Here is a 13,964-nt window from a genome sequence, read left to right as displayed (position 1 = left end):
GGCCTGCTCTCGACCACCAGGTGGATGTGGGTCGTCACTCGACTAGCTGGACCTCAGCTGTGTCATCCATCAGAAGGGTGTCAAAGACAGCTCCCCAGTCCCTCCTCAGCAATTCCAAAATCCAAAGGGCTCTGTTAGACCAAAAGTCTTCCCTGAACTCACTGGGCAGCAAAGCCCAGCCTGGCACGAGGTTACTTACAGACCATTTCCCTGCCTGGTGTGAATGTCCATCTATTTCTCTACAGAAACACTGACGGGGTTACTTCCAAGTGCTGGGCAGGGTACTGAGGGTACCGTGTCCTCTGTGGAATACACACCATGTTCTCTCTTGAAAGTCTGAAAAATCCTGAATCCCCAAACACGTAAACAGCCCCAAGGGTTTCAGGTCAGGGCTTGTTGGCCCAGAGTGCCGGATGTCAGGTGTCCAGCGGGGGCCTGCCATAGGGGATAGCTCCATGCTTGCTAATCATTTCCGTCTTGTACACCGAAAGGAATGTTCAAGGAAGCCTTCGATGTGTGGGCCTGAAGCTGGGAGAGAGAAATGGATCACAGTTTCCAGAGAGGGACACGGGGGGCCACCCTCATGGACTCACTAATTCTCATGACTGGGTGAGCTGTCTGGCCCTGGGGTTGGCCCATCTGCACTTCTAGCCGCTTTGCTCTCAAATACTGCCCTCTAGTGACTCTGAGTCTGTGTCTGGAAGCTGGTGTAGGATGCTCAAAAGTACCCTGAGATTCAGGCTGCCTGATTTCCTGCCAAGGGGCCTGGGAGTGATCTTTAATCAGGAAGCCCTAACCAAGAAATAAAAAACCATTTTGGCCTAACCTTTACAAAAGGGAAATCGATTTTCATTTTTAAATGACACATATGAGGACTTCCACTTCTGAACAAGATGGAGTAACCAGGAACTGGATTTGCTGTCCTTCCTGAAACGACCAAAATGCCAGACAGAATGTGTGAAACGACGGTGCTCAAGACTTGACATCCGGCAAAGAGGGAGGAGGGAGAGTGATCCCTGAGAATTGGAAAACACCTAGGTGACCCCTGAAATTGCCACAGCCTATGAGTTTCTGACCACAGGGCAGGGCACCTCCCTAAGGCCCCACCTGAAAGTGCTCTAAAAAATGAAGTCTACTTTTTAAAAACGCTCAAGCCAAAAGAAGGCAGAAAAAGAGGAAAAGGGGAACAAAGAAAGATGGGACAAACGGAAACCAAATAGCAAGACGATAGATTTAAATGTAACCTTACCAGTGATCACATTACAATAGTTATAAACACCTCTTTTAAAAGGCAGAGATTGTATGCTTGGGTAAAAAACAAAGATCAAACTATACGTTATGTAAAATAAACACACCTTACATATAAAAGCTAAAAGTAAAGGGATGCTAAACGCAATGGGGTACCCTGGATTGGGCTCTGGCACATGAAGGAGAAAGGCATATAAAGGAGAAAGTGGTGAAATTCAAATAAGGTCTGCAGTTAACAGTAGTGTGCCAGTGTTGGTGTCTTAGTTTTAACAAACATACTACAGCATTGGGGGAAACTGGGTGTAAGGTAGGAAGGACTTTGAATTATCTTTGCAACATTTTTGTAAACCTAAAATTAAAACAAAAAGTTTAATTAAAAAACAAGTAAAAGGATGGAAAAAAAGATCAACTGTGCTAACAGTAACAAAATGACACGCAGTTATCAACAGAAAAGTTTTTAATAACAGAAAATGGGAAGGAAATCGCTGCATCTTAAATACCACCTGCTATAACTACAGTGACCGGCGCGTGAACTGGACTGGATAATTTTCTCAATCAGCCCTGGGTGGAAACAGCTGGCATACTCAAAAGATTAGTTGCAAGGAGTTCAAAGAAGGGCCTTTTTAACTTGGGATGGTCCCAATTCCTCAGCCGGACATCGATGGCCTTTCAGGATCTGCTACCTGCCCACCTCCACAGATCTATCTCTTGACGCCAGGACCCCGCACACTTCTGTTCTGCCACAGCCACCTGACCCCCGCCGTCTCCCACGGTACGCTCGTTTCCCGCCTCTGTGTGTTAGCACACGCCATTCCCTCTGCCAGGTACGCCATTCCAGTTTTAGTTACTAGGGAAGCTCCCCTTTCCGGCTGGAGGCTGTTCTCATGTTCTCTTGCCTTCTTTGGGTCCATCATTCTCTTCCCTCGTCTTCCACATCACTACACGATGGGTAGTCTTAGAACTCTCATCACACCAATTTGTGTCTAGGAATAGTAATGGCTACCACCAACTAAACCAAAACAAGGATGCGTGGAAGGGCGCGGAACCTGCGAACTATGCCGCGCATGTCCCCTCGCGGCCACCGTCCCCACCCCGGCTTCCGGCTTACATTAACAACGCCCACCGCGTGGTTGCGTAGGCGGAAGGGGGGGGCTCAAATCACGCTCGTGGCGTCTATTGGCTGCCTGGGGACGAGGGAGGCGGGGCGAGGCCTTCGCGTGACGTCAAGACGCCACGATCCGGGCGTCGAAGCCCAAGGAAGACAAGAGCCAGCCGGGTGGGGAGCAGTCCTGCGGCCGTGTTGCTATCATTTGGAGGCGCCGCTGACAAGTCCGAGGGGCATACGGACGAGGTGGGTGTACCGAGCGGCGGCGGGCGGGCGGGCGGAGGCGGCGTTTCCTTTTGGCCTTACGCCCCGCGGGCCCTGAGGCCTCGGCGGCGGTTGGAGCAACAGACGCCGCGCGCGAGCGACGACAGGGTGTGGAGGAGCCCGGGCCACTGGGCCTGCGCACGAGTGGTGGGGAGTGCGGCTGCGCACCCTGGCGCCTGCGCCGTCGGCCTCTGCACCCGCGCGCTCGGAATTCTTGGGCCCGGAGCACCCCTTTTCTTCAACCCCAATTGACCCGGCAGTTCCTTCGGGAGGACCACGTTGACCCTGGCGACGGGCGGCCCTTGCGCTGTCTTCCCCCCACCCGGGGACGTGGTGCGCACGCGCGGCTTGGCCGGGGCGGTGGCTCTGGGGCCAGTGGCGAGGATCCAGGCGAGCTCTTCCTCCACCCTAGCCCTCTTGTGCCTTCCCCGGGCCTGCGGGACGGCCAGGTGTCCCCTTGCCTCCGGTTCTCGCCCCAGCCCAGAAACCTCCTCCCTCCAGGCTCCCCCAGACCTTACCCCCACTTTTCTTCCTGTCCCGGGGCTCCACCCACTATCCCCACTCGTGATTCCCCCCACCTCCCTGCCCCCAACCCTTCCGCCCAATTCCGTTCGGTCTCTTCTTTATGACTTGTCTTCTCTAGGCTTTTTTCCAGTTGCAGACTCCTTACATCTCCACTTCTTGTAGGATTTTCGGGTTCTCCAGCGGGACTCGCCTTTGAGCACCCCCATACTTCTCAGTTCCTCCCTCAAGTCTAGGCCCCCCAATTCTTGCCCCCAGGACATTCCTTCATGTTCTTGCTGTCCTGTTCTCTCCATCCCTAAAGATGTTTTGGACCTCTTTGGGCGTCCCCAAAGCTTTCTCACCAGACCCCCAACCAAGGGGCTCGCCTCTTCTCTTTTCCCAGGTCTACTCCTGCTTCTAGGAACCTCCCATGTACGTTTTTCTCTATCCTTAGGGGGCCTTCCTGAAATTAGTCTTTTAAGAGCTTTTTAAGAACTCATTTCTTCACTCCCGGGGTTCCTCTCTGGCACCCTCAACTTCTTCCTGCTCCAGGAGTAACTTCCAGAAATCGGCTTTTTCTCCCAGACTTCTCCATTCTCCAGTGTTCTCTTTTCTCAAGGCTTCCTCAAATGCTTCCCTCTTTACAGACTTTCTCTCAGGGGTCTTTCCAGGTCTTCCAGCCTGGAGGTTCACTTAGCCCTTGTTTATTAGAGCTGCTTCTCAGAAGCCATCTTCCTCCTTGCTCCTTGCCTGAGGTCCCCCACCCTGCCCTCTGACCCTGTCCCTGTTTCGGGGTTTCCCTCGAACCCTTCCCTTTCTTCATATGGGTTTCTGATCCTTCTCTTTCTCTTTGGGAAACTCATTTGGACTTCCCTGTTTTCCAGTCCTTTGTTTTCCACCTAGAGCACTGCAGAGGGGCCAGGGTCTTTCCCTCAGGCTGTAGCCCTTTAATTCCACACCCAGAATTCTCTTCAGATTGTTCACCCCTTGGCTCCTTCTTTCTCAGACTCCCTTTTCTGTCTGGCTTCTCGTGAGCCCATTTGCTTCTCTTCCCTATTTGTTGACATGTTTCTTGCTCCCTCTGGAGTCTCCCTAATTCGTTCTTTTTCTTGCAGACAGTGAAAAAGCAGTCTGGCTCCCGAGGTCCACCCCGTACACCCCAGGGTCCAGATGGCGGCCAACGTGGGTGATCAGCGTAGCACGGATTGGTTAGTGAGGCTAGAGGGACGGGTCGGAGGGGAGGGCAAGAGGAAGCAAGACCCAGTGTTGTCTTCCGGATGGGCCGTCACACAGCATGGGGGGGACATGACACCACAGCCCCTGGGGTAGGGATGGGGCCGAGGCACTCCTTTGAGCGTTCCCCTTTCACAGTGCGGTGCTTGTTTCACAGAAGTGTGATGATTCACTCCGTGGACTGTGATTAAGAGGCAGCCTCCAACACTTAATACTCATTTATTTTTTTAATTCCTCGTTTTTTCCAAAACAGTGTGATGACTTTCTGACTGAGGTGCTATCAGACAGAATTTGTGGTTTCGTAAAGCATTTAGATCTGTCAGGCATCAGGTCTTGTTTTAAGTCTTGTGGTTACTGGTAATTCTTTGGTTTGAGTTTTAACGTCTGTATGTAGCAGGCATCTGCAAAAGTACCTTAGGTAGGTAATCGCATCTGTCGCTCACTGAAGACTGTGACGCAGAAACTGGCTGTCAGTGTGTCACAGATTAGGAAATTGAGGCTCTGGGATTCAAGCCCTGGGGTTTGCCTGCTTCCGTCCTGCCCACCATCTGCAGTGGGAGAATGGGCTGACTTGATGTCCCCTTTCTGCAGGTCCTCTCAGTACAGCATGGTGGCCGGGGCAGGCAGAGAGAGTGGCATGGAGACCCCCATGCACGAGAACCCCGAGTGGGAGAAGGCCCGCCAGGCCCTGGCCAGCATCAGCAAAGCGGGAGCTGCCGGCAGCTCTGCCAAGGCCAGCAGCAGCGGGCCCGTGGCCAGTGCACAGGTGAGCAGCGTCCCCTGCGCGGGCGTGGGGCACACGCACACACTTGGTGTCCTCTCGCATCACCAGGGCAGGGTGCTCTGAGGACATCCTGGGAGCCCTTGAGTAGTGAGTAGGGCACCATGTGGTCGTTGTCCCTGGGAATCGAGCCTGAGGAGGGGGCGGTGCTCGTGTCCGGTGGTAGAGGTGGTGGCTCTCTGTGGAGAGATGTGTTCCCAGTTCTGTCCCTTGGCAGTTAACCACCAGTAAACAGACCTGCCCTGGTGGGGCCCTGATGGCACGTGGTTCTCTCCCCCCGCAGTATGTGTCACAGGCAGAAGCCTCGGCTCTGCAGCAGCAGCAGTACTACCAGTGGTACCAGCAGTACAACTATGCCTATCCGTACAGCTACTATTACCCTGTGGTGAGTGCCCACCCAGCCCGGCAGGGGCAGGCGGTGGAGGGGCGGAGGTGGGATCAGTCGGGCAGGGTCCGGGGCAGTGGGTGGATTGACCACAGCAGTGACAGCTGCTGGAAAACCCTCCCTGAGCTCATGGTCCACAAGGTAAATGCCCAGGTCCTTCGGTGGCCACCCACGCTGCCCTCCCTGTGCCCACGTTGCCACAGAGTCTCCTCCCCCTCAGCACACACTGAGTCCACTCCCGCCTCAGCCCTTTCCTCGCGTGCCGACACTCGCTGTGCCCTCGCCTAGCAGAGGGCTGCCCGAGAGCGCCTTCGGAGTGCGCTTCCTGGGACAGGCTTTCCTCAGAGTGGCATTCCCACTGCTCACCCTGCCACTCGGCTTCTCTGCTTGGCTTTTTTTTTTGTTTACTGCTGGCTGTGTTGGGTGTCTACTGTGGCATGTATTTTGAGTGCAAAGTTCATTCTGTCTTTAGTTTTCATTGTATTATAGTGTTTAGATGGGTTGGTACTCAGTAAATAGTTGTTGAAGAGTGGAATGTGGGACACATGGAGGTGGTCATTTTATTTGGTAATTTTTCAGCATGAGGGAGTTGGGCGCTTCTATGTGGTGGAGAGAGGGAGGGTGAGAGATCGGTAAAGGATTGCAAACTGAGCAGCTGGGAGAGAGGGGCGGGTCTAGGCCTCTAGGGAAGGAATCGGCCCACCGCTAATCCTTCCCTCCTGTGCCCTCGCCAGAGCATGTACCAGAGCTATGGCTCCCCCTCCCAGTACGGGATGGCCAGCTCCTACGGCTCAGCTGCACCGCAGCAGCCGTCCGCAGCGCAGCACCAAGGGACTCTGAACCAGGTAACGCCCTACCCCGCCCCGGCTCACGTCCACGCACGGGGTGTGGCGGGCCAGCAGCGGGGACACCTGCGTTGTTTAAGCTGCTCCTGCCCAGCAGTTCCTGATCTGAGAACGAGGAAGGCTAAGCTTAGTTTTTGAAACCAGGGTGGGTGTAGGGCTTGAGTACGGCCAGGGGGCTGAGGTGTTGGGGTGACGGTGGGAGCACTGTGTGGCGTGGCAGCCTTCTCCTGTGCTTTCCTCTCAGCACATGCCCACATGCATACAGTCTCTCCCTCTCACGCACGCGCACACGCTCTAGCCTTGCACTTCACGTGCAGCTGGGAGGCGTGGTGGAGCTCGTGCCGGGGAGGTGGGCAGACCTGGGTGTGAATCCCAGCGCCCCCGGTGGCCAAACTACAAGTCACGCGCTCTCTGCGCCTCAGGCGGTGCCGTCAGGCGGTGGCGGGGGGAGGGAAGGATCGCGGCTTTATCACCGGCTCCCGCAAGCGTGTGCCACACATGTCTTGACGGGCACGTGACGTGCTCAGACGGTGACCGCCCGGGGCGGGGGTGCCGTCGGGGGCGGACGCCGGTGTTCTAAATGCCAGCCGCCACTGCCGCTCAGCAGTGGGAGCCGTGGGAGAGTAGGTGGTGCCTGAGCTGCTGGGCCGTGGGAGGTCGCCGAAGCCCCCGCCTCGAGAGGCGCTCTGCGGGTGCGGGTGGCGAGGCGGGGGAGCGTCCGGCCGCGGAGTTGAGAGCTGAGGTGGCCGAGGACCCCGCGCAAGGGCCAGCCCGGGGTGCCCGCTCCTGCCTCAGCGGCCGCTCTGCCCACAGCCCCCGGTCCCGGGTATGGACGAAGGCCTGTCCTACCAGGCGCCCCCTCAGCAGCTGCCAGCGGCCCAGCCCCCTCAGCCCTCCAACCCCCCGCGTGGGGCTCACCCTTTGAGCAGCGGTCCGCAGCCAGGGACGGCCCCTGCCACGCAGCACAGCCAGGCAGGATCTGCCTCGGGCCAGGCCTACGGGCAGCATGGCTACAGCGAGCCCGCCAAGCCCAAGAAGGGCCAGCAGCTGTGGAACCGCATGAAGCGTGAGTGGCCTTGGGCCGCGGAGGGGAGGGGGCCTCACAGGACTCCTGGCGCGAGGCACGTGGGGTGCTTGGACCTTGCTTCGCTCTTGGGACCTCCCGGGGCGGTGCGTGGGGCCGCTCGGAATGGGCGCCCTTCTCTGGAGCTCAGGGCTCCTGCCCCGGGGGTGGGGGCGGGGCCGCCCACGTGCACGGGGGAGGCCTCACCTCAGCTTTCGCTGCCCTCACAGCGGCCCCTGGGACTGGTGGGCTCAAGTTCAACATTCAGAAACGGCCTTTCGCTGTCACAAGCCAGAGCTTTGGCTCCACCACGGAGGGCCAGCACGGCAGCTTCGGTCCCCAGCCCACCCCCGAGAAGGCCCAGAACCACAGGTGACGGCCGCCCCCTTGCCCGGCCCCAGCCCCTGGGCACCGTGCTCAGCATCTGTGTGCGGCCCACTGGCACGGCCTGCTCCTTAGAAAGCAGAGAGCCCCCCTGCCCCACGGGCTCGCCCTGGGTGCCTGCCCGGGAGGGGCGGTGATGACGGTCCCACCTGGGTCGTGGGGTACCACTCCCCAACCGAGTGTCTGCACCTGTCCTCCCTCCGCCAGGGGGAACCTGTCCGGTAAGCCCGACGACTGGCCGCAGGACATGAAGGAGTACGTGGAGCGCTGCTTCACTGCCTGCGAGTCGGAGGAGGACAAGGACCGGACGGAGAAGCTGCTCAAGGAGGTGCTGCAGGCGAGGCTCCAGGACGGCTCGGCCTACACCATCGACTGGAGCCGGGAGCCCCTGCCGGGGTGCGTGGGGCCGGGGGGCGCTCGGGAGGTGTCTGGTGCTGCAGTTGGAGACCTGCCATCCTAGGTGTCCGGGGCCCTGAAGGAGCGAGAGAATGGGGTCCTGGGGGCGGGAGGCTGCCGGGGTGGGAGTCCCGGGGGTGAGAGCGTGGAGGCGGGAGATGTGCTACTCAGCGGCTGCCAGCAGCCTCTAGACACACAAAACCTTGGGATTGTCTCCCACCTGAGCGTCGTGTTAGTCGAGTTGCCTGGGTAAGTGCCCTTCCTTCTGAGCTCGTGTGTCCAGGGGCGGGTGGCAGGCGTTGGGGATGTCAGGGCGCCGGGTGGTGATGCCCTCCCCTGCTATATCCCCAGGCTGACTCGGGAGCCTGTGGCTGAGAGCCCCAAGAAGAAGCGGTGGGAGGCCCCTAGCAGCCTCCACCCTCCCCGGGGGGCAGGCTCAGCGACCAGGGGCGGGGGTGCCCAGTCCCAGCGAGGGACGCCCGGGGCTGGGGGTGCTGGCCGAGCCCGGGGCAGCAGCTTCGCCAAGTTCGGCAACCGCAATGTCTTCATGAAGGACCACAGCTCCTCCTCCAGCACCGACTCGCGCTCCCGCTCCTCCTCCCGCTCCCCGACCCGCCATTTCCGCCGCAGGTGCGAGGCCGCTGGGTGGCGGGGCCGGGGGCGGGGGGAGGAGACGTTTCAGGCCTCACCTTTGTGCTCCTTTGCACAGTGACTCGCACTCAGATTCCGACAGCTCCTACTCAGGGAATGAGTGTCACCCTGTGGGTCGCAGGAACCCACCCCCCAAGGGCCGGGGAGGCCGGGGGGCCCACATGGACCGGGGCCGAGGCAGGGCGCAGCGTGGGAAGAGGTGAGGCTTTGGGGGGCCGGGGAGGAGGGGCCGCTGGGAGGGGAAGGGCTGTGTCTGGGCAGCGGTGGAGAGGCAGGGGGTGGCGCCACGCCCGCCCCTTCAGGGCCCCTCCTCCCTCCCTCCCCCCCTCCCCAGGCACGACCTAGCCCCCACCAAGCGCAGCCGCAAGAAGATGGCGGCCCTGGAGTGTGAGGACCCCGAGCGCGAGCTGAAGAAGCAGAAGCGGGCGGCGCGCTTCCAGCACGGACATTCCCGCCGCCTGCGCCTGGAGCCCCTGGTGCTGCAGATGAGCAGCCTGGAGAGCGGCGGGGCCGACCCCGACTGGCACGAGCTGCAGATCGTGGGCACCTGCCCTGACGTCACCAAGCACTACTTGCGTCTCACCTGCGCCCCCGACCCGTCCACCGTGCGCCCCGTGGCGGTAAGTGCCCCCTGGCAGCGAGGGCAGGTCCTCCCTGTGAGGCCAGCGCTGGCACCAGGCCTCCGGGGCCAACGCTGCGAGGATGGCAGAGGCAACATGGGAGGAGGTGGCGGGGCGGGCAGGGGTCTGGCTCGGGGAAGCCCCGGACCTGCCTGTGCACAGGGGGCCTGAGGCACCGAGAGGTGAACTGGACCCAGAGCTTGTGCTTTCGGAGCCGAGTCCAGAGCCTGTGGCCTTGTCGGAAGGCTGGGCTGGCCTCTGAGCCTTCGCCTCGTGCTTAGGAGACCAGGAGAAGGAAGCCGATGTCCCCGGCCAGTGCCTGTGAGACACTGGGACATCCATGTCCCGAGGCCCGAGCTGGGAGCGGGGCTGACGTGTCCTCCCGGGGCGCGTGCACGGCCTGTGCTGACGCGGGAGACCGTGTGCACGCTTTTACTCTTGGGTTCTATTCCCTTTAATGTCGGGATCAAGCCACTGGGTGGGTTTAATGTTGCGGCCCCGCTTCAGGGCCCCGAGTTGGTGGAACTGTGGCAGGTTTTAGCACAGCCTGGGCCACCACGCACCTCCTTCCCAGGTTTTGAAGAAGTCGCTGTGCATGGTCAAGTCCCACTGGAAGGAGAAGCAGGACTACGCCTTCGCCTGCGAGCAGATGAAGTCCATCCGGCAGGACCTGACGGTGAGGCGGGGGCCGGGGAGGGGGCCACACTGCTGGTCCCGCCCTGCTCCGGTGTGACATCTGTTCTCCCGCTGCCCAGGTGCAAGGTGTGCGCACCGAGTTCACGGTGGAGGTGTACGAGACCCACGCCCGCATCGCCTTGGAGAAGGTGAGGGGCTGACAGGATTCCCTCGGCTCCCCCCACCCCCGTCCCGGCCTCACTCTGCTCCTCCCTCCATGTCCTCCAGGGTGACCACGAAGAGTTCAACCAGTGCCAGACGCAGCTCAAGTCACTGTATGCTGAGAACCTGCCAGGCAACGTGGGCGAGTTCACTGCCTACCGGATCCTCTACTACATCTTCACCAAGAACTCAGGAGGTGAGGCGCAGCCCCGCAGAGCGGGGCGGCCGCGGGCCCCCAGGGCCCCCAGGTCCTGGCCCTGCTCACCTCCTCGTCTCCGGCCGCAGACATCACCACGGAGCTGGCGTACCTGACGAGGGAGCTGAAGGCGGACCCTTGTGTGGCCCACGCCTTGGCGCTCAGGGCAGCCTGGGCCCTGGGCAACTACCACCGCTTCTTTCGGCTCTACTCGCACGCGCCCTGTATGTCTGGCTACCTCGTGGACAAGTTTGCAGACCGGGAGCGCAAGGCCGCCCTCAAGGCAATGATCAAAACGTATGTGAAGCTGAGCTCTCCCCCTGGCCCTCTGCTCTGCGGCCTCACCGCCGCCCTCCTCCCGCCGTCCGCACCTCTGACTCCCCTGGTCTCCCTCCCTCGGGTCCTGGTCTTCTCTCCCCTTCTCTCCTCTCCACACTCGGCCCTCCCCTCTGGTCCCTCCTCTGGTCCCTCCACCTTCCAGCGCACGCACTGCGGGCCCTCCTCCGTGGTCCTGTCTCTCACTGCTCCGGGCTCCCCTGCCCCTTTGCCTCTCTTTACCTTCTGCTCGCATCACCCTGGACCCCACTTGGTCTTCTCCTTGCTCCGGGCTCCCCTTCCTCCAAGGCCTCTGCCCACCTTCTTCAGCGCTCCTGTGGCTGAGCTCCTGCTCTGTGGGGACGCCCAGCGAAGGCGGCCCTGCCCTTGGTAGCCGCGGTCTCAGGGACAAGGCCCCGCTCCCACTCGAGCTGTTTTGAGAGCCCAGGCATGCTCAGGGACCAGGTGTGAGGCAGGGCAAGCTAGGCCGGGACCCCAAAGAGCGCGGCCTGTGCTCACGTGCTCAGTCAGGCGGGAGACGCCCCCCGGCGACAGCAGGACACCTCTTGCGTTGTCACAACCGGGGTCCTCCTGGCCTCTGCTGGTGGAGGCCAGGGGTGCTGCTCAGTGCCCTGCAGTGCACAGGGCACCCCCAGCTGGGTCACCTGGCCGCAGTCAGTCTCGCTGAGGCTGGGAAGCCCTGGTCAGAGGACGTGGGGCCTTGAGTGCCACGTCAGTGTGTTGGGAGCCGTGGGGGTGGTTTGCAGCTGGGGAGGGACACTTACCCTGCAGGTTAGGAGACTCCTAGGATCCAGTTTGGGTCAAGCCGATATGAGGGCAAGGTGCGGGCCGGGGCTGTGGGGCAGACACACAGGAGGCAGGGCCGCGGGACCCGCTCTCTAAGCCAGGAGGGGTGAGGAGGCCGTGTACCTGAAGGACCCTGGGCTCCCGGTGTGTTCTCCGCGGCCGCACAGGCTCTTCCTCCTGCAGTTTTCGGGCTTCTGCGCCGCCCCCGGGCTGTAGCCAGGCAGGCCACTGTCTCCTCCTCAGCACTTCCTGTTTCTGCCTCAGCCTGTGTGTGTGCTTGGCCAGTGGGAGGGCTCTGGCCTGTCGTTGGCCTCACGGTCTTGTGTCCCCCTGCTCCGGAGGGTGGTGCGGCTTCTCTCTGGCTCGCTGGGCCGGGGCCAGCCCCGTGTTGGGGGGCAGCAGGCTGTCCTGTGCCCCGCCCCCCATGGACTTCCAGGGTTGTGAGGAAGTGGGGGCTTCAGGCAGGACTGGTTTGAGCGTTTTCTGCCACTTACTTACGTCCTAGGTGACAGTGGCCAAGTGGCTCTGCCGCTGCGCTGTCCTCGGTGTGTCTGTAAAGGGTAGGGTGACAGCTGCTGGGAGGGAGCTCAGCGGGCTCACGGGGCGGTACTTAGAAGAGCACAGGCCAAGCCTCCTCTTAGCACTCCCACCCAGCTCAGGGCAAGCGGGAGGTGCGGGGCTCCCTGCACCTGGCCCCTGCCCCGGCCCCGTGGGCCCTCTCCTGAGGGGCTGCCCAGGCCCCGGCCAGCAGAGGAGCCAGCTGGGCCCTTCCCTCCTGTCCCCTCTCCTCCCGTCCCCCGCACAGGTAAGTGAGGGGGAGGGGGGGCACAGCGAGGGGTTGGGGCCCCCCCCACCCCGGGCCCCCCCGAGCCCCTGAGGGGGGAGGCCGGGGCTGGGGAGGGGCCAGCAGGTGACATGCTGAGGAAACCTTCGGGTGCCCGAAGGGGGGCACCCACTCCTTGCTCGTGGGGCCCTCCCATGCCCGCCGCCCGCCTCATCGCGTTCTCCTCTTGTCTCCGTAGCTTCCGCCCTGCGCTGCCAGTCTCCTACCTGCAGGCCGAGCTGGCCTTCGAGGGTGAGGCCGCCTGCCGGGCCTTCCTGGAGCCCCTGGGCCTGGCCTACACGGGCCCGGACAACTCCAGCGTCGACTGCCGCCTCAGCCTGGCGCAGCTGCCGGCCTTCTGAGCACCAGCGCCGCCGGGGGTGGGGGGCAGGGCTGCAGCCCCCCAGCGCCGCCTCGGCGGGTTTTGTTTTTGAGCCGTGGACTTGGGTTGTAAATTAATTTGCGGGGAGTGGGCTCCAGGAAGAGCCACCAGCCCGGCCCCCATTGCCCACCGGGGAGTCTGTACAGAGATTTTTCTACATTTTTATTTTTGCCTCTGAGGGATGGGATTGGGGGAGGGGGGACAGCGGAGGGTTGGGGGCATAGTGTGTGGGGTCGTCTGTGTCCACCTTGCACCTCCACTAATGCTGTCTCAGTGTTTTTTCTCTCTCTCTCTCGAGCTTGTACTCCGGTAGCGACCCGGCACCCTGGCCCATCCCATGCCAGGGGGGCCAGTGGAAGAAGACAGGCCGCTCCGCCCGTGCCCGCCTGCGGCAGGGGCACCAGCACACCAGCCCGCTGCCCGCCGCCTCATCTGCCTCACCACAGACTCTTGTTGCCCAGCCCTCCGGGGCCTCAGTGTTTGGGGCGAGGGGAGCCGCGTAGACTGTGCCCTGCCCGCAGCCCCCGACCCCAGAAACGCCAACGCCTCGCCACCGCCAGATCCACACTGCCAGCCTGCACTGAGGACTCCGGAGGCCATCGCGGGACCTCGACGGCCGGGCTGCCTCGTCTGCAGTTGTATTAAGTTGTCTCCGTGTCCCTTCCCCTCTCCACCCCAATGTTTCTTCTGGTTTTTCCCCCTTTTCCCTCCCGCCGCCTCCTGCTCCCGCTCTCCCTTGGTTCAGCACAGGTAAAATGGTTACCCTCCCTCCCCGCCTCATGGATCACCAGCTCACGTCATGTTTCCTTCTCTTTTCTTTTTGTGTGTGTTTATTTAAGTTATTTTTTCTTCCTCCCCTTTTCTTTTCCGTCCTCCCTCCCTCTTCTGCCATGTAACTGGAGGATGTGCAATGAGTTTGCAAACAGCTGGACTGTCAGGCTGCTTTTTTTCCAGATGTTCCTCCTTTGCCTCCCCTCCCCCTCCTCTCCCCCTCCCCTTTCCTTCCTTCATTCTTTCCTTGGAGCACTGAGCACCATTTGGAAGCTTGAGAGAAACCAAAATTAAAAGAGAGAGAGAGAACACGCATGCACGCTTTGTCTTTCTGCCCCGGGCTAGACTGCCTCT

The 13,964-nt window shown here is 61.0% G+C and overlaps 1 protein-coding gene across 4 annotated transcripts; it reads left to right on the top strand.

The window, feature by feature from the left end:
* Positions 1 to 1,739: 1,739 nt before the first annotated feature.
* On the top strand, positions 1,740 to 13,923 carry LENG8 (leukocyte receptor cluster member 8). Of its 4 annotated transcripts, XM_079906914.1 has the most exons (16): positions 2,365 to 2,599; positions 4,237 to 4,329; positions 4,946 to 5,120; positions 5,419 to 5,520; positions 6,255 to 6,365; positions 7,179 to 7,431; positions 7,659 to 7,800; positions 8,020 to 8,208; positions 8,560 to 8,838; positions 8,918 to 9,058; positions 9,194 to 9,479; positions 10,054 to 10,155; positions 10,235 to 10,303; positions 10,383 to 10,512; positions 10,602 to 10,809; positions 12,657 to 13,923. In XM_079906914.1, the coding sequence occupies exons 2-16, from the start codon at positions 4,292 to 4,294 to the stop codon at positions 12,817 to 12,819; spliced, it is 2,388 nt and encodes a 795-aa protein (XP_079763040.1). In that variant the 5' UTR covers positions 2,365 to 2,599; positions 4,237 to 4,291; the 3' UTR covers positions 12,820 to 13,923. The 4 variants fall into 4 exon arrangements, with proteins under 4 accessions (XP_079763038.1, XP_079763039.1, XP_079763040.1 ...); XM_079906912.1 differs by having other exon boundaries at positions 1,740 to 2,599; positions 10,602 to 12,789; XM_079906915.1 differs by lacking the exon at positions 6,255 to 6,365.
* The last annotated feature ends 41 nt before the right edge of the window (positions 13,924 to 13,964 follow it).

This window comes from Stenella coeruleoalba, assembly GCF_951394435.1.
Source record: "Stenella coeruleoalba genome assembly, chromosome: 20".
NCBI classification, from domain to species: Eukaryota; Metazoa; Chordata; class Mammalia; order Artiodactyla; family Delphinidae; genus Stenella; species Stenella coeruleoalba.
This window is presented reverse-complemented; position numbering and strand designations above follow the sequence as displayed.